At 36.1% G+C, this 22674-nt stretch overlaps 1 protein-coding gene across 2 annotated transcripts in view; it reads right to left on the bottom strand.

The window, feature by feature from the left end:
* Window positions 1-22674, bottom strand: part of ANKRD13C (ankyrin repeat domain 13C) — a 90641-nt gene that overhangs the window by 46107 nt on the left and 21860 nt on the right. For both annotated transcript variants that reach the window (XM_042952145.1, XM_042952146.1), the window contains exons 2-3: window positions 16761-16802; window positions 2882-2986 (exon numbers count right to left, since the gene is read on the bottom strand). In XM_042952145.1, coding sequence (XP_042808079.1) covers window positions 2882-2986; window positions 16761-16802 — 147 coding nt within the window. The remainder of the gene's footprint in view (window positions 1-2881; window positions 2987-16760; window positions 16803-22674) is intronic.

A 22674-nucleotide genomic window follows, 5' to 3' on the forward strand; every position in this document is an offset into this window, starting at 1 on the left:
ATAAATAAATAAATTTTAAAAAATAAAATAAAACAAAATAAAATATCAATTCAAACCTTCTTAGAAACATACATTCAAAATGCAATTATAAAAAATGACCAATCTTTCGGGGGGAATCAGTATGTGTACTCCCATATTAGAAGAATCTCATTAGTGATGACTGATAATAAAGATAAAATTAGTTTTAGAGGATTTAAATGGTATTAGAATTCACACAAAGACTCCAATGAAGAACTCCAATAAACTACAACTTATCTTTCTCTTTCCTTCTTTTCCCATATAAAGTATTTTTTAAGTATTCAGTACACCTAAATCTGGATCTTTCTGCCCTCTACTGCTTTCTATGCTCCAGAATAATTATTTCCCATTTCTTAGTTCTACCTAGATATACCACAGATAACTCAAACTCAACAAATCTAACATCAAATTAATTAAATCCCAGACTGATCTGTAATACTGGCCTGCACTGATCACTGTTCACCATGCAACCAGCATAAAGCAGGAAAGCAACATAATCCTAAATTAATTTTAAAATAAAATAATTCCTTTTTTAAATTTTTTTTTTTTTTTTTTAGTAATCACTACACCCAACATGGGGTTTGAACTCATGACCCTGAGATCAAGAGTTGCATGCTCTTCTGACTAAGCCAGCTAGGTGCCCCTCAAGTGAAATAATTCTAAAAAGTCTTAGATGAATAGTTTAGCATTATCTCACTGTTCTATAGCACAAAAACTTTAGCAGAAATCAGACCAAAAAAGAAACAGGTCACAGTTTTTTCTAATAATGTATAATATTAGATTATATTTTGCTAATTAGATATTTCAGTAATAATTTATAATATTAGATTATCTCTGATTTTTCAAATAATGTAACTTTCTATGCCCAGAATGTTTTAATGTAACACAAGCTATCAAAAACTTAAATCATAATACTTAAAACAATCTCAAAGACCAATTTAACACCATTATAAACATATTCATATTTTTATATTAATATTTCTAAGTACTTAAGAGTTACATATTAATATTTCTAAATACTTAAGAGTAGCATAAGAGTTGTTAGTTTTATTATCCTTTAAGTTAGCAGTTAAATATTTCCATTTCATGTGATGGGAAATGATTTTTTAAAACCACTGAAGAATTATGGATATGTAATGATTCAATGATTGACAATGGAATACTATTCAGAATGTGTATCCAAGCCATCACTCTATAGAAGAAAATCACTTTAAAAGCAAACCTCAACTACTATGGGGCTCAATCTTTTAAATTAAAATCCAGTAACTGATTTTCCAGGAAAACTATTTCTTGGGCTACCCAATAGTCTATAATTCCTCAAGAGCAGAGACCATGTTTTCATTCTCTACATCTTACTCTATATACATGCTTTATAGTAAGGACTCAGTAAAAATTCACTGACTCTAAATAAAAGTTATTGGGATGCCTGAGTGGCTTGATTTCAGTTCAGGTCATGACCTCACGGTTCATGAGTTGAAGCCCTTCAATGGGCTCTATGGTGACAGCACGGAGTCTGCTTAGGATCCTCTCTCTCCTCTCCCTCTTTGGCCCCTCCCCCGCTCACTCACATGTTCACTTGCTCTCTCTCTCTCAAAATAAATAAATACAAACATTAAAAAAAAGTTATCACTTCTCAGCCTTTTGGCTAAGATCAAGTGCAAAACAAAAAAGTTATGTGAAAGCCACAAAAGTCTCAGTGTAAGTCAGAAGCCCAGGAATCTATCTGGTTTCCTCTCCATTCTGCTAATGTCTTAGAAACATCAGAGAAAGTTTCTTCAGACTGGTTGCTGCAACTTTGACTTTATTCTTAGTTTATTAGATCTGTATATTTTCATCTTTTCCCTGACATAATTCTAGAATTAGTATGGTTTCTTACTTTCATAAGGGCTTCTTGATGTTTGTCCAGGAAGGACAATAAATAACAAAAAATATATATACTATATAATTGTTAAATCATCACTATTCTATCTCATTAAATCTTAAGCCCAAATGTAACTTCACCATTAAAAGTTGCTCAAAGTGTTCAGAAAGTCCACAAACATGTACTATGTGGATTACATAAAAGCTAAAGCATAAGAGCCCAAAATGTAGCATCAAATAGAACTAAATCCATGATAACATTCTGAGAGTGTTCAATGTTATACACTTCTTTTAATAAACTGCCCAATTTTTTTTACCGTTCCTTCCACAAGGCTAGATTTAATTATTTTCAGCCTCAAATTATAAAAAGATATTACCAGAAAAATAATATTCTTATTCATCCAGATTGAAATTTTATAGAATTTTCAACTATTGAGATGTGCTTGACATAAATAAGACCTGTATAAGTTGAAAAAAGAAAACTTAGGAATAGGGGAGGTAGAGTAACTGAACACTCCGTATACTGTGAGAAAATACGTGACTTTTTTTTAATTCTCAAAGACTAAAACAAAGAGATTTGCTTCTCACTTTCAGCACAGCCTATACCCAGCGATTAAAGCAAAAAGATAACTGTTATAACACACTGTGATTATTTTCAGTTCCAATTAATGTTCCCATATAACATAGTTGCCAAAAAGGACAGTTGGGTCTCAGTGTTTTTAAAAATACTTCATACTGAATAAGTAAAACAATGGAAAAATATCAAGAGCAGAATACTGTAAAAGAAGAAAAAATAATAACATACTTTTAAACACGATTCCTCAATTCTTTTTGTGTACTACCCAATATTCAAGTTCCTAAGTCATGAACAATTCACATACAAGTTTACAAATAACTACAAACCTTTCATACTATGGAAAGTTACCCTAAATGAAAATTATGTCAAATGAAATCACTTCATATTTTTAGCATATATATCAACAACATAATTTATGTTGCTTACTCATCTGTCTATCTCCATAGCTGATGGCTTCCGCCAGCGGGCTCCATCCCTGAGCATTTTTCACCTTTACTGGAGCATTATGAGCCAAAAGTAAATGAGCACATTCTGAAACATAAAGTGGTAATAATATCAAAAATCATGCAATTTTTAGAATCTCTAAATATAAAAATCATTTAGGAATTTAAGAAACAAATTTAAGGGGCGCGTGGGTGGCTCAGTTGGTTGGGCATACAACTTCGGCTCAGGTCATGATCTCATGGTTTGTGAGTTCAAGCCCCACATTGGACTCTGTACTGACAGCTCAGAGCCTGAAGCCTACTTGGGATTCTGTGTCTCCCTCTCTCTCTGCCCCTCCCACTCACGCTCTGTCTCTGTCTCTCTCTCAAAGAAAGAAACAAACAAATTTTAGCATAAATAGATCTATAAAATAAACACTGTATTATGGAGAAAAATAATTTTTAAAAGCCCAAAATATCTAAACAAGATTATTTCAAAACCTTAGATCTCAGATTCAAGGAGTCTCCATGCTATTACTTAAAAATAAATTGGATCTCTCTACAAGGAAGTATTATGTTCCTTAATAATTGTTCCCAAGAATATTCTAAAAATATTTTCATAGCCTAAAGATAACAAGATCCCCAAAAGTAATTTAAATCAAATTATCTATTAATCAAGATCAAAAGAGGACGTGTATGTATGGAATGTCAAATGGAAACTTCCTAATTTATTTCAGAAAAAAATGTGCTTTCAAAAAGGACCAGTAATGTTTCCATAAACACTTCTTTTCAAATGTTACGATTCTTTTACTTCAAGAATAAAACCCAAAAGAGGAAAACATCTGTTTATGATTACAAGAACAAATCTGGACAGTCTTTTTTTTTTTTTTTAATGTTTATATATTTTTGAGAGAAAGAGACAGAGAATCTGAAGCAGGTTCCACACTATCAGCGCAAAGCCTGACCTGGGACTTGAACTCACGAACCCTGAGATCATGACCTGAGCTGAAGTCTGACATTTAACCAACTGAGCCACCCAGGTACCCCTGGACAGTCCTTCCAGTAGTCAAAGTAAGTCTAAGGTATAATCCTTTCTATAGGTTGAGGATATTCTTCTTAAAAAGTAGAAATAAGAAGTACATTAACAGGCAAAAAATTCAAAACTAAGGCTCATGGGAAATTTAGGATGGCTATCCATTCTAAATTTCCTAAATGAACGATTCATTCATTCAATCCATCATTCAGCAAATATTAACTAAGTCCCCGTTATATGCCATTTCTAAGCACTAAGTCCTGGATATAAGCAGTGAGAAAAAAGATAAGGATTTGCTATCTGAAAGCTTACACCTTGGGGTGCCTGGGTGGTTTAGTCAGTTGAGCGTTCAACTCAATTTTGGCTTGTGTCATGATCTCATGGTTTTGTGAATTCGAGCTTTGCGTTGGGCTCTGTGTTGGCAGAGTGGTACCTGCTTGAAATTCTCCTTCTCTCTCTCTGCCCCTCTCCTGCTAGTACTCTGTCTCTCTCAAAATAAATAAATAAATTTTAAAAAGTGAGAGACCGCTTACATCCTTTGTTAGAAGAAAATAAGTAAACTATTAAGAAATATATATATCAGTTAATGGTAAGTGCTCTGAAGGAAATGAGTGTTATGATAGTGTGATGTAGGTTAACTGAGGTGGAAGAAGAATGTGATTCCTAGTCATAGAAGGAATAACTATATTAGCACACAGCACTAGGAATAACTATACTAAATTTTATTAAGATAAAGTAAAATAGAAATTTCACAGAGGTATTTATTTATTTTTTTTTTTTAATTTTTTTTTTCAACTTTTTTTTTTTTTTTTTTTTATTTTTGGGACAGAGAGAGACAGAGCATGAACGGGAGAGGGGCAGAGAGAGAGGGAGACACAGAATCGGAAACAGGCTCCAGGCTCCGAGCCATCAGCCCAGAGCCTGACGCGGGGCTCGAACTCACGGACCGCGAGATCGTGACCTGGCTGAAGTCGGACGCTTAACCGACTGCGCCACCCAGGCGCCCCTCACAGAGGTATTTAGGAGCATCTGTAGCAGTGTATAAGAATACATGGATAAGAATGTTTATTTTAGCAGTTTATAATGGAAAATACACTGGAAACTAAGTGAATATCCATCATGTGAGAATGACTGATTAATAGGATGCATCTACACCACTAGAGTAATATACAGCCATTTTTTTTTTTTTTTTTATTGTCCATTTGGGCTTTATTGGTTCACATAAGGAGACAACTAACAGTTGCTGGTGTTTACTGAACACCTACAGCATGCCAGCTACTAAGCGCTTTATTTCTATTAATTCATTAATCTTTATTAACCCTATGAAGTAAGTACCATCGTTATCCCTGTTTTACAGTTGGGGAAACTGAGGTCTGGAATCTTTTTTTTTTTTTTTTCAATATATGAAATTTATTGTTAAATTGGTTTCCATACAACACCCAGTGCTCATCCCAAAAGGTGCCCTCCTCAATACCCATCACCCACCCTCCCCTCCCTCCCACCCCCATCAACCCTCAGTTTGTTCTCAGTTTTTAACAGTCTCTTATGCTTTGGCTCTCTCCCACTCTAACCTCTTTTTTTTTTTTTTCCCCCTTCCCCTCCCCCATGGGTTTCTGTTAAGTTTCTCAGGATCCACATAAAAGTGAAACCATATGGTATCTGTCTTTCTCTGTATGGCTTATTTCACTTAGCATCACACTCTCCAGTTCCATCCATGTTGCTACAAAGGGCCATATTTCACTCTTTCTCATTGTCACGTAGTACTCCATTGTGTATATAAACCACAATTTCTTTATCCATTCATCAGTTGATGGACATTTAGGCTCTTTCCATAATCTGGCTATTGTTGAGAGTTATACAGCCATTTTTTAAGAACAGTGTCATATTAAAGGACAAAGCAACCAGGTTTGTGTTTCTAATGTGATTCAATATAGAGTTCAAAATGTCACCTATGTAGTAGTTTGTCCAGAAATATTTAACTTGAATCTAATCAAATGTTGATAGCTAATTTTCAATTTGAAGAAAGATACAAGGAATAAGTTAAATCACATCATGAGAAAATAATCAGGCAAATCTGAGATGAAGGACATTCTACAAATTGACTAGGCATGCAATTCAAAAAGTAAGGTATAAAGGAAGAAAAAAAAGTAGGCAAACTTTTCTATATTAAAATAATGTGATATAACAACCAAACGCAATGACTAAACCTCAATTAATTGAGTTTTGACTCAATATAAAGGACATATAAAGGACATTTTTGGAACAACTGGAAAAATTTAAATATGGATTAGATATTAGAGATTATAATAATATTAATTTTCTTAAGTGATAAGAATATTGTGGTTATGAAAGAGAATGTCCTTATTCTTAGAGATGCATGCTAAGGTATTTGGAGGTAAAATGTCATGATGTCTATGTGAAACTTTCAAACGAAACAGAAAAAATAATATATATAACACTAAGAGAAAGACAAAGCAAATCTGACAAAATGTTATCAAACACTGAACCTAGGTACAGAGTATCTGAATGTTCATTGTGATCATATTTCTGTTTTTCTGAATATATGCAATTTTTCATAATGAAGCACTGAAAGAAAAAAGAATGGAAACAATACATTTTTATTTTGTTTAACTTTTTAAGTAAGCTTTACACCCAACGTAAGGCTTGAACTCATGACCCTGAGATCAGAAGTCACATGCTCTACTAAATGAGCCAGCCAGGTACCCCAAAAGACACATGTTCAAAAAGAATGAATTTAAGCCATCCCAACAGATATAAAAGAATGTCCACGTTGTACTGCTGAATGATATCATGAATCTGCTCACGCAGAAGTGTATTATGATCCCATTTTTTAGAAAATAACTTAATTACCTTTGTAAGTATGTGTTTAGATTCACATACACTTTTATATGTAATAATAAACATGGGGAAAAGTATGGAAGAATATCCAGCAGATTGCTAACATGTTTACTGAAAGAAGAGAGGTAAGAGGGGCAGAAGCTAAGATGGCGGTATAGTGGGAGGAACTTAGGTTTGCCTCGTCCCTCAAACACAACTAGATAACTATCAAATCATTCTAAATACCCAAGAAATTTACCTGAGGACTGAAAGAAAACACTGCACAACTGGGGGAGGGGGGGCATACTGAGGAAGGTAGGAAGCCCAGAGAAGTGGTTTGGGGTTGAAAAGGACTGCAGGTGCTGGGGAAGGGAGGGAGCCCTGGTCATAGAGAAAGACAAGAGAGTGGAGTGAACAGGAATAAGCACAAGGAGAATACTTCCCCAAAGCCATTGGCTGGGAAAACAAAAGGGGCTGATTTTCATGAGTTTTTGCAAACAGCAGGGCTCAAAGACTGGAGTTTTGGAGCCCTGTGGGCTTGGCTGGGATAGAGACCTGAGGGCACTGCCCTACTTCTGGAGAGAAGTCAGGCAAGCAACCCCAGGGCAGACAGTGCAATCTGAGGATTGCCTAGAGCACATGGAGGGAGACTGTTCCCTCTTCTTGGAGGTATCTGTGACAGGTGCCATTGCCTCTCTGTGAACAAAGGAGTTAGTGAGTGTCATTTCACTCCTCCATCCCTCAGCATAAGTGCAGAGGCACCTACTGAGGGTGGCTAACTGGGAAAATGGCTCTTTAGCCTGCTTCAGTCCAAATCCCATGCCGCTGCATGCTGTCGTGACTACCCTTCTGGGTCAAACCTGCATCTGTCCCAGCACAGTGAGACCCTCACCCGGAAGACCAATACAGGCCCTGCCACACCAGGTACCTAAAGTCTGGAGTTTTAAAAGTCATTAAGTTTGGCTGTGATAGAGCCCAAAGTGCACAGCACTGTTCCAGACAAGCAAGCAAGCAACCTGGAGACAGTGTGAAAACAGCAATCTGAAAAACACCTAGGATGCATGAGGGGAAATAATGCACTCTACTGGGAGGGCTATCCTGAGGACAGCAAGCATGGGATCCCCTCTCTGGGGAAAAAGGTGCTGGCTGGTGCCATTCCCCCCCACCCCCCTCCCCACCCCTCAGCATAAACCAACTTCAGTAAATAGCACAGTGTCAACACTGTCTGCTTAACCTGATACAACAGGTCCCCAGCCCCTGTGTTCTGCTGGTGCTGCTTTTCTTGGGCAAATGTGCCTAAGGACCACAGCAGCAGGCCCCTTCCCCACAAGACCAGCACAAACCCTTGCATGCACCTCATCTACTGACCAAAGAGTTCCACAAAGCTTCAGTTCTAGTGGAAATAGCATCAGGTCTCATTTAACAGGCAGACCACAACACACCTATTAAAACTCTGGCCAAGATCCAAACACTGTTTATTGCAGGCAAGGAGAGCCTCTGCAGATGACTGACCTAAGGGAGAGAGCAGCCAAAATACAGCAGCAGAGTGCACACAGCAAACACCAGAGACACTTCCTGAAGCACCAGGCCCTGGACATTAAATGAGCTCTTCTTCATAAAGCCATTAAACACAGGAACAGGAAACACAACAGGATTTTCTAACACAGAGAGAAGACAGAGACCAAGACAAAATGCCAAGCCAGAGGAATTCATCCCAAAAGAAAGAACAAGAAAAGGTCATAGCCAAAGATTAAATTGAAACACATATCATATGCCTGATGCAAAATTTAAAGCAACAGTCATAACGATACTAACTGGACTTGAGAAAAGCATGGAAGACATCAGGGACATGACTTACCACAGACATAAAAGAGCTAAAAAACAAGTAGGCAAAAATGAAAAAAATGCAGTATCTGAGATTCAAAACTAATTGGTTGTAATGACCACAAGGATAAAAGCAGCACAGGAATGAACAAGTGATACAGAAATGGAATCATGTAAAATAATGAAGCTCAACAAAAGAGAAAGAAGAATGATGTATCACAGGAATAGACTTAGGGAACTCAGTGACTCCATCAAACTTAGTAACATTCTTATCATAGGAGTCCCAGAAAAAGAAGAGAATGAAAAGGGAGCAGGTTTACTGGAGGAAATAACAGCTGAAAACTTATTAATCTGGGGGGGAAAACAGGCATCCAAATCCAGGAGGTAGAGAGAACTCCCATCAAAATCAATAAAAAGCAGGCTAACACAAAAACATATTATAGTTAAATCTGCAAAATCTAGTGATAAAGAAAAAATCCTAAAAGCATCCAGACAAAGGAAATCCCTAACTCACAAGGTAAGACCCATAAGGTTAGTAGCATATCTCTCCACAGATACTTGGCAAGCCAGAAGGGAGTGGCATAATATATTCAACATGCTAAATGAGAAAAATCTGCAAAGAAGAATACTCATTCAGATCAGAAGGAGAGATAAAGAGTTTCCCATACAAACAAAAACCAAAGGAGTTCATGAACACTAAATCAGCCCTACAAGAAATGTTAAAGGGGATTCTTTGAGTGGGATGGAAAGACCAAAAGTCACACAAGACTAGAAAGGAACAGAGAAAATCTCCAGGAATCATGACAAAACAGGTAATAAATCAGCACTAACACATATCAATAATTACTCTGAAATTAATGGACTAAATGCTCCAATCAAAAGACCCAGGGTGTCAAAATGGATAAAAAAAAATAAAAAGCAACCATCTATATGCTGCCTACAAGAGAATCATTTTAGACCTAAAGACACCTGCAGATCGAAAATGAGAGGATAAATATTTATCATGCAAATGGTTGTCAAAAGAAAGCAAGAGTTACAATACTTATATCGAACTACATTTTTTTAATGTTTTATTTATTTTGAGAGAGACAGAGTGAGACAGAAAGAAAGAGAGAAAGAGAGAAAGAGAGAATGTGGGTGAGGGGCAGAGAGAGGGAGAGAGAATTACAAGCAGGATCTGTGCTCCCAGCACAGAGCTCAAAGCAGGGCTCAAATTCATGAACATGAGATCATGACTTGATCTGAAATCAGGAGTTGGAAGCTCAACTGACTGAGTCACACAGGTACTCCCAGACAAGCTACATTCTAAAACAAAGACTGTAACAAGAGATGAAGAAGGGCACTATATCATAATAAAGGGGACTATCCAACAAAAAGATGTAACAATTGAAATATTTATGCCCTCAAATTGGCAACACCCAAACAGATAAAACAATAACAAACAAAAGAGGTGCTTGGGTGGTTCAAGTGGTTAAGTGACCAACCCTTGATTTCAGCTCAGGTCATGATCTCACAGTTCCAAGGTTTGAGCCCCAAGTCAGACTATGCACTGACAGTGTGGAATTGCTTGGGATTCTTTCTCTCTTTCTCTCTGCCCCTCCCCAGCTCACACGTCTGCTGTCTCTCTCAAAATACATAAACTTAAAAAAATAAATAAATAAATAAAAGAACTCATTGATAATAATACAATAATAGTAAGCAACTTTAATACCCCACTTACATCAATGGACAGATCATCTTAAACAGAAAAACAAGGAAATACTAGTTTTAAATGAAAAACTAGCTTTAAATGATACACATTCTTTTCAAATGCACATGGACCATTCTCCAGAATAGATCACATACTGGGTCACAAATCAGACCTCAATAAATACAAAAAAATTGAGATCATACCATGTATCTTTTCTGACAACATAGCTATGAAACTTGAAGTCAACCACAAGAAAAAAGTGGAAAGACCACAACTACATGGAGGTTAAAGAACATGCTACTAAAGAATGAAGGGTCAACCAGAAAATTAAAGAAGAAATTAAAAAATACATGTAAACTCATAAAAATGAAAACACAGTCATCTAAAACCTTTGGGATATAGTAAAACAGTCATAAGAGAGAACCTATATATAGCAATACAAGTCTATGTCAAAAAGCAAGAAAAATCTCAAACAACCTAACCTTACTAACAGAGCTATAAAAAGAACAACAAACAAAACCTACCAGCAGAAAAAGGGAAATAATAAAAATTAGAGCAGAAATAAATGATATAGAAACAAACAAAAAAGCAGAACAAATCAATTAAACCAGGAGCTGGTTCTTTAAAAAAATTAATAAAATTAATAAAAATATTAATAAAAATTAATAAATCTTGCCAGACTTATCAAAAAGAAAAGTAAAAGGACCCAAATGAATAAAATAATAAAAGAGAGAAGAGAAATAACAACCAACACCACAGTAATACAATTATAAGAGAATATTATGAAAAATTATATGCCAACAAATCAGACTATCTGGAAGAAATGGAAAGTCTTAGAAACATATAAAATACTAAAACTAAAACAGGAAGAAATAGAAAATTTGAACAAACTGATAAAAAGGAAAGAAATTGAATCAGTAATCAAAAATCACCCAACAAACCAAAGTCTAGGGCCAGAAGGAATTCACAGGGGAATACTACCAAACATTTAAAGAGTTAATACCTATTCTTCTCAAACTATTCCAAAAAATAGAAATGGAAGGAAAACTTCCAAACTCATTTGATGAGGCCAGAATTACCCTGATTCCAAAACCAAAGCCTCCACTAAAAAAAGAACTACAGGCCAATATCCCTGATGAACATGGATGCAAAAATTCTCAAAAAGATACCAGCAAATCATATCCAACAGTACATTAAAAGAATCAGTCACCATGATCAAGTGGGATTTATTCCTGGCCTGTAAGAGTAGCTCAATTTTCACAAATCAATCACTGTGATACATTAATAAAAGTAAGGATAAGAAACATATGATCCTCTCATTAGATGTAGAAAAAGCATTTAACAAAGTACAATATCCATTCATGATAAAAACCTTCAGCAAAGTAGAGATAAAGGGAACATATCTCAACATAGTAAAAGCCATATATGAAAATCCCATAGCTAGTATCAGCCTCAATGGGGAAAACCTGAGAGCTCTCCTTCTAGGGCCGGGAACAAGACAGGGAGGCCCACTCTCACCACTGTTATTTAACATAATACTGGAAGTACTCACCTCAGCAATCAGACAACAAAAAGAAATAAAAGGCATCTAAATTGGCAAGGAAGAAGTCAAACTTTCATTGTTTGCTGATGACATGATACTCTATATAGAAAACCCAAAAGACTCCACCAAAAATCGCTAGAACTGACACATGAATTCAGTAAAGTCACAGGATACAAAATCAACATAGAGAAATCTGTCCCATTTCTGTATACCAATAATGAAGCAGCACAAAGAGAAATCAAGGAATCAATCCCATTTACAATTGCACCAAAAACCGGAAGATACCTAGGAATAAACATTACCAAAATGGTAAAAGATCTGTACTCTGAAATCTATAAAACACTGATGAAAGAAATTGAAAATAACACAAAGAAATGGAAAGACATTCCATGCTCACGGACAGGAAGAACAAATATTGTTAAATTGTCTATACCACCCAAAGCAACCTACACATTTATTGCAACCCCTATCAAACTACCACCAGCATTTTTCACAGAGCTAGAACAAACAATCCTAAAATTTGTATGGAACCACAAAAGACCTCAAAGAGTCAAAGCAATTTGAAAAAGAAAAGCAAAGCTGGAGGCATCACAATTCTAGACCTCAAGTTATGTTACAAAGCTGCAGTAATCAAGACAGTATGGTACTGGCACAAAAACAGACACATGGATCAATGGAATGAACAGAAACCCCGTAAAAAGACCCACAACTATATGGTCAACTAATCTTTGACAAAGCAGGAAAAAATACCCAATGGAAAAAAGACAGTCTCTTTAAGAAATGGTGTTGGGAAAACTGGACAGCAATATGCAAAAGAATGAAACTAGACTACTTACTTACACCATACACAAAAATAAATTCAAAATAGATGGAAGAACCAAATGTGACACAAGGAACCATCAAAATTCTAGAGAAGAATGCAGGCAGAAACCTCTTTGACATCAGCCACAGCAACATCTTACTAGACATGTCTCCAGAAGCAAGGGAAACAAAAGCAAAAATGAACTACTGGGACCTCATCAAGATAAGATGCTTCTGCACAGCAAAGGAATCAATCAGGAAAATTATAGAATAGGAGAAGATATCTATAAATGTCATATCTTATAAAGGGTTATATCCAAAAATCTATAAAGAACTTATTAAACTCAACACCCAAAAAACAAACAATCCAGTTAAGAAACAGGCAAGAGACATGAATAGACATTTTTCCAAAGAAGACATCCAGATGGCCAACAGACACATGAAAAGATGCTCAACATCACTCATCATTAGGAAAATACAAATCAAAACTATGATGAGATACTACTTCACACCTGTCAGAATGGCTAAAATTAACAGCACAGGAAACAACGGATGTTGACGAGGATGTGGAAAACAGGGAACCCTCCTACACCGTAGGTGAGAATGCAAATTGGTGCAGCCACTGTGGAAAACAATATGGAGTTTCGTCAAAAAGTTAAAACTAGAACTACCCTATGATCCAGCAATTGCAAGACTAGATATTTACTCAAAGGATACAAAAATACTAATTCAAAGGTATACATGCACATCAATGTTTATAGCAGCATTATCAATAATCAAATTCTGGAAAAAAACCCAAATGCCCATCAACTGATAAATGGATAAAGGAGATGTGGTGTGTAATTATGTGTATGTATACACACACACACACACACAATGGGAATATTAGTCATCAGAAAGAATTTAATCTTGCCATTTGCAATGATAGGGATAGAGCCAGAGACTATTACGATAAATGACATAAGTCAGTCAGAGAAAGACAAATACCATATGATTTCACTCATATATGGAATTTAAGAAACAAAAGAGATGAACAATAGGGGGAAAACAAGAGAGAGGCAAATCACAAAACAGACTCTCAACCAAGGAGAACAAACACACACATGTGTGTGTATATATATATATGTGTGTATATATATATATATATACACATATATATATATATATATATATATTTTTTTTTTAAGTTTATTTATCTTAAGAGAGACAGAGACAATGAGAGTTGGAGAGGGCAGGGCAGAGCAACAGGGAGGCAGAGAATCCCAAGCTGGTTCTGTACCATCAGCACAGAGCCTGACACCGGACTTGAACTCACAAAACCATGAGATCATGACCTGAGCAAAACCAAGAGCTGGACTTAACCAACTGAACCACCCAGGCACCCTTATATATTTTTTTAATGTTTATTTTTGAGAGAGAGAGAGAGAGAGAGAGAGAGAATGAGTGGGGGAGGGCAGAGAGAGTGGGCGACAGAGGATCCAAAGCAGGTGCTGTGCTGACAGCAGAGAGCCTGATGTGGGGCTCAAAGTCATGAACCATGAGATCATGACCCGAGCTGAAGTAAGATGCTTAACCAAGTGAGCCACCCAGGTACCCCAATAAGGTAGATGTTTTATCTTCCACTACACGTTTCAATAACACTCCTGTGTAATCAAATCTCAAAAATGTTTAAAGGTCGTAAAGAAAAAAGCAAAAAAGAACATACAAGTAAAAAACGTAAATGGGGGGTGCCTGGGTGGCTCAGGCAGTTAAGCATCTGACTTTGGCTCAGGTCATGATCACACAGCTCGGCTCAGGTCATGATCACACAGCTCGTGAGTTCAAGCTCTGTGTCAGGCTCTGTGCTGACAGCTCAGAGCCTAGAGCCTGCTTTGGATTCTGTGTCTCTGTCTCTCTCTACCCCTCCCCCACTCATGCTCTGTCTCTCTTTCTCTCAAAAATAAACAAACATTAAAAAAATTGTTTTAATGTAAAATGGATCAGTATTATTAATGGTTGGACCTACCTTATATGAAAAGGACTCAGAAAAAGCAAATATTGACATTATGTGCAGATCCTGAATCACTTAACCAAATGTTTCCCCAAAATACCTTCCACAGAACTCTAATCTCTCAGGATACATGTGGAAAAAAATCAGATAACTTTGGGGAATAATGACTCTATATCCAACACCTGCCCCAACTCAGAAGGTCACAGTGCATATAAGCATATCAAAGTTCTAAGAAAGTCCATAATAAAGAAAACTGCTTAATAGTTATTAAACCCACTATTTTCCAAATCGATTTGACCTGGAAATATTATTTTCCCCTAAATATTATTAGTATGCCATAAAACTAATGTTCTGTGAAACATAATTTAGACATGCTAATATAAACCTATGATAGGGGCACCTGGGTGGTTCAGTCGGTTGAGCGTCTGACTTTGGCTCTGGTCATGATCTCGCAGTTTGAGAGTTCAAGCCCCGTGTCAGGCTCTGTACTGACAGCTCAGAGCCTGGAGCCTGCTTCCGATTCTGTGTCTCCCTCTCTCTCTGCCCCTTCCCCGCTCATGCTCTGTCTCTCAAAAATGAATAAATGTCAACAACAAAAAAAATTTAAACCTATGATAAAGCATAACAATACCATTTCTGTTTCTCTTTCAATACTATAAAAAATTTCAAACATACAGAAAAACAGATGATCTCAATGAACATTTAAATTCTCTCTACCTAGGTTCAATAGTTGTTAACATTTTATCATATTTGCTTTGTCTCCTCTTAGTGTTATAAATATTATATCTATAATTTACATATACATAAAGAACAGCAGACACACCAGAAGAGATAGACAGATGGTAGGTAAGTAGGTAGACAGACAGAGTGGGGGGAGAATGGCTGATTTCCCAAATGATCTCAGTTACTTCTCTTCCTGAGACATAGGTAGTCCCCATTTTTTGAGTTTCTACAATATGTAGCCTCTTAATAAATCTTAACTTTGAAGTTACTCATATTTCTTGCAAGAAGGTAAAAAAAAAAAGCATAAAATAAATTTAAAAATGAAAACAAAATACGAGTCACCAATTTATACAGAATTAAAGTCAATATTAAATTATCCTACAGATCATGTGCTTAGGCATATAAACTTAAAAGCCAAACTGACAAAAAAATTTTGTTTTTCAACAAAGCAAGTACTGATAACACCCCTGGGATCTGCATACATTCAGATCAAATGTTTACACTAACTGTATGATACTTTGTATCAATAATAGTTGTCCCAAAATGATACTTCTAGGTTATCAGAAAGAAAAAATGTTAACAAAAATTCATTAGCCTGTTTAAAAATTTAAGATTATGTTTTTAAAAGGTTTTTATCAAACACATCTAAAATTTAAAAATCCAGCACTCAAAATGTTACTAATCAGCTATCTGAAATCCTCACTCTCCAGGATTATTGGGAAGCCAGATAACTAAGATTTTATCACTTCTAGGAATAACCTTAAAAAGTAAATATTTCAGGGGCGACTGGCTGGCTCAGTTGGTTAAGCGTCTGACTTCAGATCAGGTCATAATCTCACCGTTCGTGAGTTCAAGCCCCCCCATCAGGCTCTGTGCTGACAGCTCAGAGCCCAGAGCCTATTTCCGATTCTGTGTCTCCCCTTTCTCTCTGCCCCTATCCTGCTCACAGTCTGTCTTACTCTCTCTCAAAGTAAATCTTTTAAATCATCTATGAAGTTTTTGTTTTAAAGAATAAGTAAATATTAAGATTTTACAAACATCTAACATACAAAAGGTGTAGACTTCTGAGTTTAGATATACAAAACAGTCCATATTAAAGAATCTTATAAAACTCTCTGAATATTAAAAGTATTATAAAAGTTAACATATCTTAACATTTGGAAATTATAAATACTTCCTTGATAAAATAACCAAATAAGAAAAAACACGCAGTTTCAAAAAGCATAAAGTTAGTACAGGATTTCCACTAACTCTTGAGGTGAACTACAGAAAATGAGAAAATGTTATTATTTTTAATATATTGATTCTTAACTCAATTAGCAAATAAAATAATCAGGTTAATTTTGAAAAACTCAAAAGACAAAATTCATCTTAAAAAGCTTTATATAAATGTGAAAATACATGAATGAAGTTAAACATAAGAAAGGAAATATTTACTAACCTTTATTTCCTAACATCACAGCAAGGTGTAAAGGAGTGTTTCCTAAAATTAAACAAAAATTAAATTAGTGTAAAAACATAGAAAATTGTTATTTAAAAGTGGTTTTAGCTCCTTCAGAAATTTCACTGACAGATTTAAGTAAAATGTGACTGCAAAATGACCCTGTTTATATGGCAAATTCAAAGTCAGAGGATGCCATGATTTCTAAACACAACGTATTCTAAACCAACCCCCACCAAAAAAAAGGATACCCAGTTTGCTTTTGAGATTTCTTCTCTCAAGAGATTTCACAGATTCCTTTCCTGCTAATTTCTCTATCATATCATTCTTTGTTCATTCAGCAAACAATTTAAATACCTACTATATACTCATCTTTGGGGACAGATATCAAAAATACCCAATCCCTCAAGTGGTTCAGAAGTCTTCTGTTAGAGACTGATAGGAAAGTAAATAATTGCTATTATTTATTAGAATAAAAGAGAGTATAGCATGATAATGGAATAAAGAACAGAGCTCCTAATTTTGTCTGTGCAAACAATTAACTATTAAAGAGGGACCATGTTGAAATAAGTCTTGAATGGGTTAAAAATTTATAGGCAAATGAAGCAACTCACTATTATACTGTGTTAAAAACAATTTAAAAATTAAAAACAATTCCCCCAAATTACATTCAAATGCAAGAACAGTTCATACTTCGCAAACAACAAAAACAACAAAAAATGTTTATGGCCAGTGGGGGTAAAGAGAATAGTAAATAATGAAATTGGTAAGATAAGCAAAAGGCTACACTATGAAGTTTGTATATATCCTTTTAGTTGATGTTATACAATGACTAATTTAATTTCAAAATGATACCCTAAGCCACACTAGTAGCCTAAAAACCTCTTGATTATTAAAGAAAGAAAACCTATAGTAATATTTGCAAATAAAGTTACTAAATAAAATTTGTGTATACTAATTTTCAGATTCAGTATTAGCATTTTTACAGAAGGCACCACATGAACAATTTTTGCCTATAAAATGAGCTGCACACTTATCAAGAAATCATATACAGCATAAAACAAGATTTAACTACTTGTTCTAAAAACCTTATATATGATCTAAAGCACCTGGGTGGCTCAGTAGGTTAGGTGTCTGACTCTTGATTTTGGCTCAGGTCATGATCTCATAGTAATGAGATGGAGCACCAGGGATGGGCTCCACACTGGGTGTGGAACCTGCCTGAGATTCTCTCTCCTACTCCCTCTGCCCCTCCCCTGCTTGACCATCACGCACGCACACATGTGCTCTCTCTCTATCCAAAAGAAAAAATCTTTCTTATTTATTTTGAGAGACAGAGAGAACACACACACGCACAAGCAGGGGAGAGGCAGAGGAGAGAGAGTGAGAGGGAACCCTAAGCAGGCTCCGTGCTGCCAGCACAGAGCCCAATGCGGGGCCCTATCCTACAAACCAGGAGATCATGACCTGAGCCAAAATCAAAAGTTGGATGTTCAACCAAGTGAGCCACCCAGGCGCCCCCCCAAAAAATTTTAAAACCTTGTATATGATCTATCCCATTCTCTTAGTTTGACACAACCTGTCCAGATGGTTAAGACACAGACACACACAGACACACACACACAATCTTTTGCTGAATAAAAGCACAGTGGAATAAGAACCGTCTGTAAAGATAGCCAGATAGTATTTTGCGCAAAATTTAGAAGTTTAATAAATTCAATAAACTTAAATTTTCTCTATAAGTAATTTTACAAAACAAAAACCTGGACTACAGTAAATTTCTTAGTCTTCACTGTTAGGAACAACAACAACAAAAAGACAGATTTGGGGACATAATTCACATTATATTTTCCCAAAATAAAATTTCCACTAGCAACTAGGCAATCTACTCCCCAGTTTTCATACCTCATAACTAATTTTACTTGAGATATGGAAACCTCTATAATACACGTTGTTTTGTTTTTTTTTTTTTTAAGTTTATTTATTTATTTCAAAAGAGAGTGAGTCAGGGAGGGGCAGAGGGAAGGAGAGAGAATCCCAAGCAGGCTCTGTCTGCACTGTCAGAACAGAGCCCAATGTGGGGCTTGAACCAAACAACCATGGGATCACAACCTGAGCCGAAGTCAGATGCCCAACCTACTGAGCCACCCAGGTGCCCCACATTGTTAATAATCATACACTGAAGCATGTCCCCAGATAAGAAGTTTTGCTCACAACACTATTTAAGAAGTAAACATTATGAGTTGCCAAGTTACTGGCATAGGCTATTTTCCAAAAAAACAAACCAGTTCTCCAAAAATTCCAGACCTTTTAGGGAGCTAGCAATCTTCTTTTATGCTATTATCTAGTCCTATGAGGTTTTATTTTTATCTTATAGAGTCAATATTCATTTAGATTTACTTACCATTTTTGCTGCTCTTCATTCCTTCCTTCATCTCCAACCTTCCATTAGAATTTTTCTTCTACTCAAAACATATCCTTCAGGATTACCTTTAGTGATAGTTTGATAAGTGATTTCCCTCAGGTTTTTGTTTGTAAATGTATATTCAACTTCAATCTTAAAAGGATATTATACTGAGTATATAATTATTGATTGGATGCTATTTTTTCCTCACATTCTACGTGGTCTTATGGTTTCCTTTTTTGTTGAGAAGCCAGCCATAGAACTTTCTACTGCTCCTTTGAAAGTAATGTGACGTTTCTGGCTGCACTTATGTGTATGTTTTGTTTTGTTTTTCAAATTAATCAGCCTTTTCACTCCAGTGTGGATTCCTTTGTTTATTCTACTTGGGTTGGACTTGTTGAATACCTGAATCTGTGTCTTTCACAAACTTTGTAAAATTCTTAGCAAGTATCTTTCCAAATATTGCTTTAGTTCCATTTCCTCTCTTCTCTCTTGGGTTCAATTAATGTAAAACTTCTTACCCTTTCTATTTAAAAAAAAATTTTTTTTTAATGTTTCTATTTATTTTTGAGACAGAGAGAGACAGAGCATGAGCAGGGGAGGGGCAGAGAGAGGGGGAGACACAGAACCCGAAGCGGGCTCCAGGCTCTGAGCTGTCAGTACAGAGCCCAACGGGAGACTCAAACCCACAAACTGTGAGATCATGACCTGAGCCGAAGTCAGACACTCAACTGACTGAGCCACCCAGGCACCCCTTACCCTTTCTATTTTTTTTAAAAACTTCTTTCCCTTTCCATTTTTCATTAAAGATATTTTCTTCTAACCTATTTCCAACATCACGAATTCTTTTTCAGGGTCTAAAACTGTTAGTAAGCCTATTTATTTAGTTTTAAATTCCAGTTATTATATTTTTCCATTTGAGAATTTTTATTTAGCTCATTTTCTTTCTTTTTTAATTTTTTTATTGTTTATGTTTGAGAGAGAGAGAAAGACAGAGAGCAAGCAGGAACGGGCAGAAAGAGAGGGAGACACAGAATCAGAAGCAGGCTCCAGGCTCTGAGCTCTCAGGACAGAGCCTGATGCAGGGCTAGAACTCACAGACCGCGAGATCATGACCTGAGCTGTAGTCAGCTGCCCAACCAACTGAGCCACCCAGGCGCCACTGGCTCATTTTCAAATATGTGATTTCAATTTTTATAGTTTCCAGTTCTCTGCTAAAATATTCAAACTGATCTCTTATCCCCCAAGAACATAATAAATGTTGTTATTTAAAGCCTCTAATAATACTTACAATAAATGAAGTTCTGATGGGCTTCTTTTAATTCCTCCCCCCGAAACCCCAGTTTTCATCATGTTGTTCAGTTTCCTTATAATGTTGGTCATCTTTAATTATAAATGATTTTAATTTTTTATTTTTTTATTTTAGAGAGAGCATGAGTGGGAGAGAGGGGCAGAGAGAAACAGAGACACACACACACAGAGAGAGAGAGAGAGAGAGAGAGAGAGAGAGAGAGAGAGAGAGAATCCTAAGAGGGCTCCACACTCAGCATGGAGCCCAACGCAGGCATTGATCCCACAAGCTTGGGATCATGACCTGAGCTGAAATCAAGAGTTTGAAGCTCAACCAACTGAGCCACCCAGGCATCTCTAATAATATACTGGATATAGTATTTAATGAGCTCTCTCTATAAAAATTCGAAGCATAAGAAACAAACCACCCAGATACTTTCATTTGCTTTTCACATGTGTCCGGAACTACTAGACTTCATTAATCCAGGGACTGACATTTTTTCTGGCCCTCATAATGACACAAAGTTGTGCTTCAGCCTCCATCAGAGTTGATTTACTTTCAGTTCACCCTTATTCCTAAGGTGCAGTTCTTCAAGTTACATGCTAAAAGAGCAGAGTACTAAAGAGATATTCACACTTAGTAGGCACTGGCCTCCACCTCTGGTCCTCTTACCTCAGTGAGGCCATCAAAAGTGCTGCTTAGCCTCTTAACTACTTCTTTTGGCTTTACAAAAGCTACTGGGGCAAAATAACCTAAAATGGGAGGCTTAAATCTTTGGATTTCCATCTTCTGCCAGAACTTGGCCCAGTAATTACTTCCTACCTTGTTAGATTTCCAATAACCTTAAGTTAAATATTTGATTCTTATTTGTTTCTAAGGAAGACTAATCCTAATCTAGTCCATCATTACTAGAGGCAGAAATGATACTTGAATTTTATTTCTTAACTTTTCTTCATATCTTTAATACTATGCCTTCTATTCTTTGGTACTATTAATGCATAAAAATGAGATAACTTTATGAGCACTAATGATCATAACTTCAATCAAAATATAATTATTCTTAGTACTTTTAAATCATTCTTATCTCAAGTTCAATTTTATCAGTAACTAATCTTTCCATTCATAATCTTTGCCATTGACTCAGCCATAAATTTTCCATTTTTTCCAATCTCCTTTAGATGTGTCTGTAAAAGTCTTTTCCCTTCCTTTTAGTAGATGCCATAGCTACTATTTTTAGACCCAGCTAGAATACTATTTCAGGGAAAGGCACAATTCCCACCTGGGACTGACTGACTTTCTTTCTTTTCTTTCTTTCTTTCTGTACTAGAAAATTATTTTCTGCATTTTTATTTTGGTGCTAGAACTGGTTGGGAAGACTGTCTTTTGCTGCTGGAACCACAATGTTTTAAGGTGGTTCTCATATTCTCTACCACCTCAGTTACTGGTTCTAAATCAGGGACAATTTTATGCCAAGGGAACAGTTGGCAATGTCTGGCACATTTCTTGTCAAAACTGAGGAGTGAGGGTGCTAATGGCATCTAGAAAGTAGAGGCCAAGGATACTGCTAAATACCTTACAATGCACTGGACAATTTCATCCCACAAATAATTCTCTGGCACAAAATGTCAAGAGCAGAGGCTAAAAAACTGAAATAGATAAAGCCCAACTGCAAAAGGAAAAAATGGAGCTTTACCTAATAGCAAAGCTAAGAGATTATTAGAAAAAGAAAAAAAATTTTAAGAAGTCCTCACAACACTGCAGGAGATCCGGATACATACAAACCCAAGATTAGCTCTTACTCTATCACTTTCAGTTATACGAATCAAGAAATACCTTTGGGCTTAATCTAGTTTGCAGTGAGTTTCACTTGCAATGGCAAAAACCATTACTAATACAATAAAAGAATACAAAGCCTTATTTGACATAATCACAGTTTGGGAAATTTCTATTTTTTAAAAGTGCTTTTGCTTTTTATTCTGTCTTTATCTGGGCTTTTAAAATGGGGGGCGCCTGGGTGGCTCAGTCAGTTGAGCATTCGACTTTGGCTCAGGTCATGATATCGTGGTTTATGAGTTCAAGCCCCATGTTGGGCTCTTGTGCTGACGTCTCAGAGCCTGGAGCTGCTTCAGATTCTGTGTCTCCCTCTCTCACTCACGCTCTGTCTCTCTCTCTCTCAAAAATAGAAACACATTAAAAAATAAATAAATAAAATGGCATTT

Source organism: Panthera leo, chromosome C1, assembly GCF_018350215.1.
Source record: "Panthera leo isolate Ple1 chromosome C1, P.leo_Ple1_pat1.1, whole genome shotgun sequence".
NCBI lineage: Eukaryota > Metazoa > Chordata > Mammalia > Carnivora > Felidae > Panthera > Panthera leo.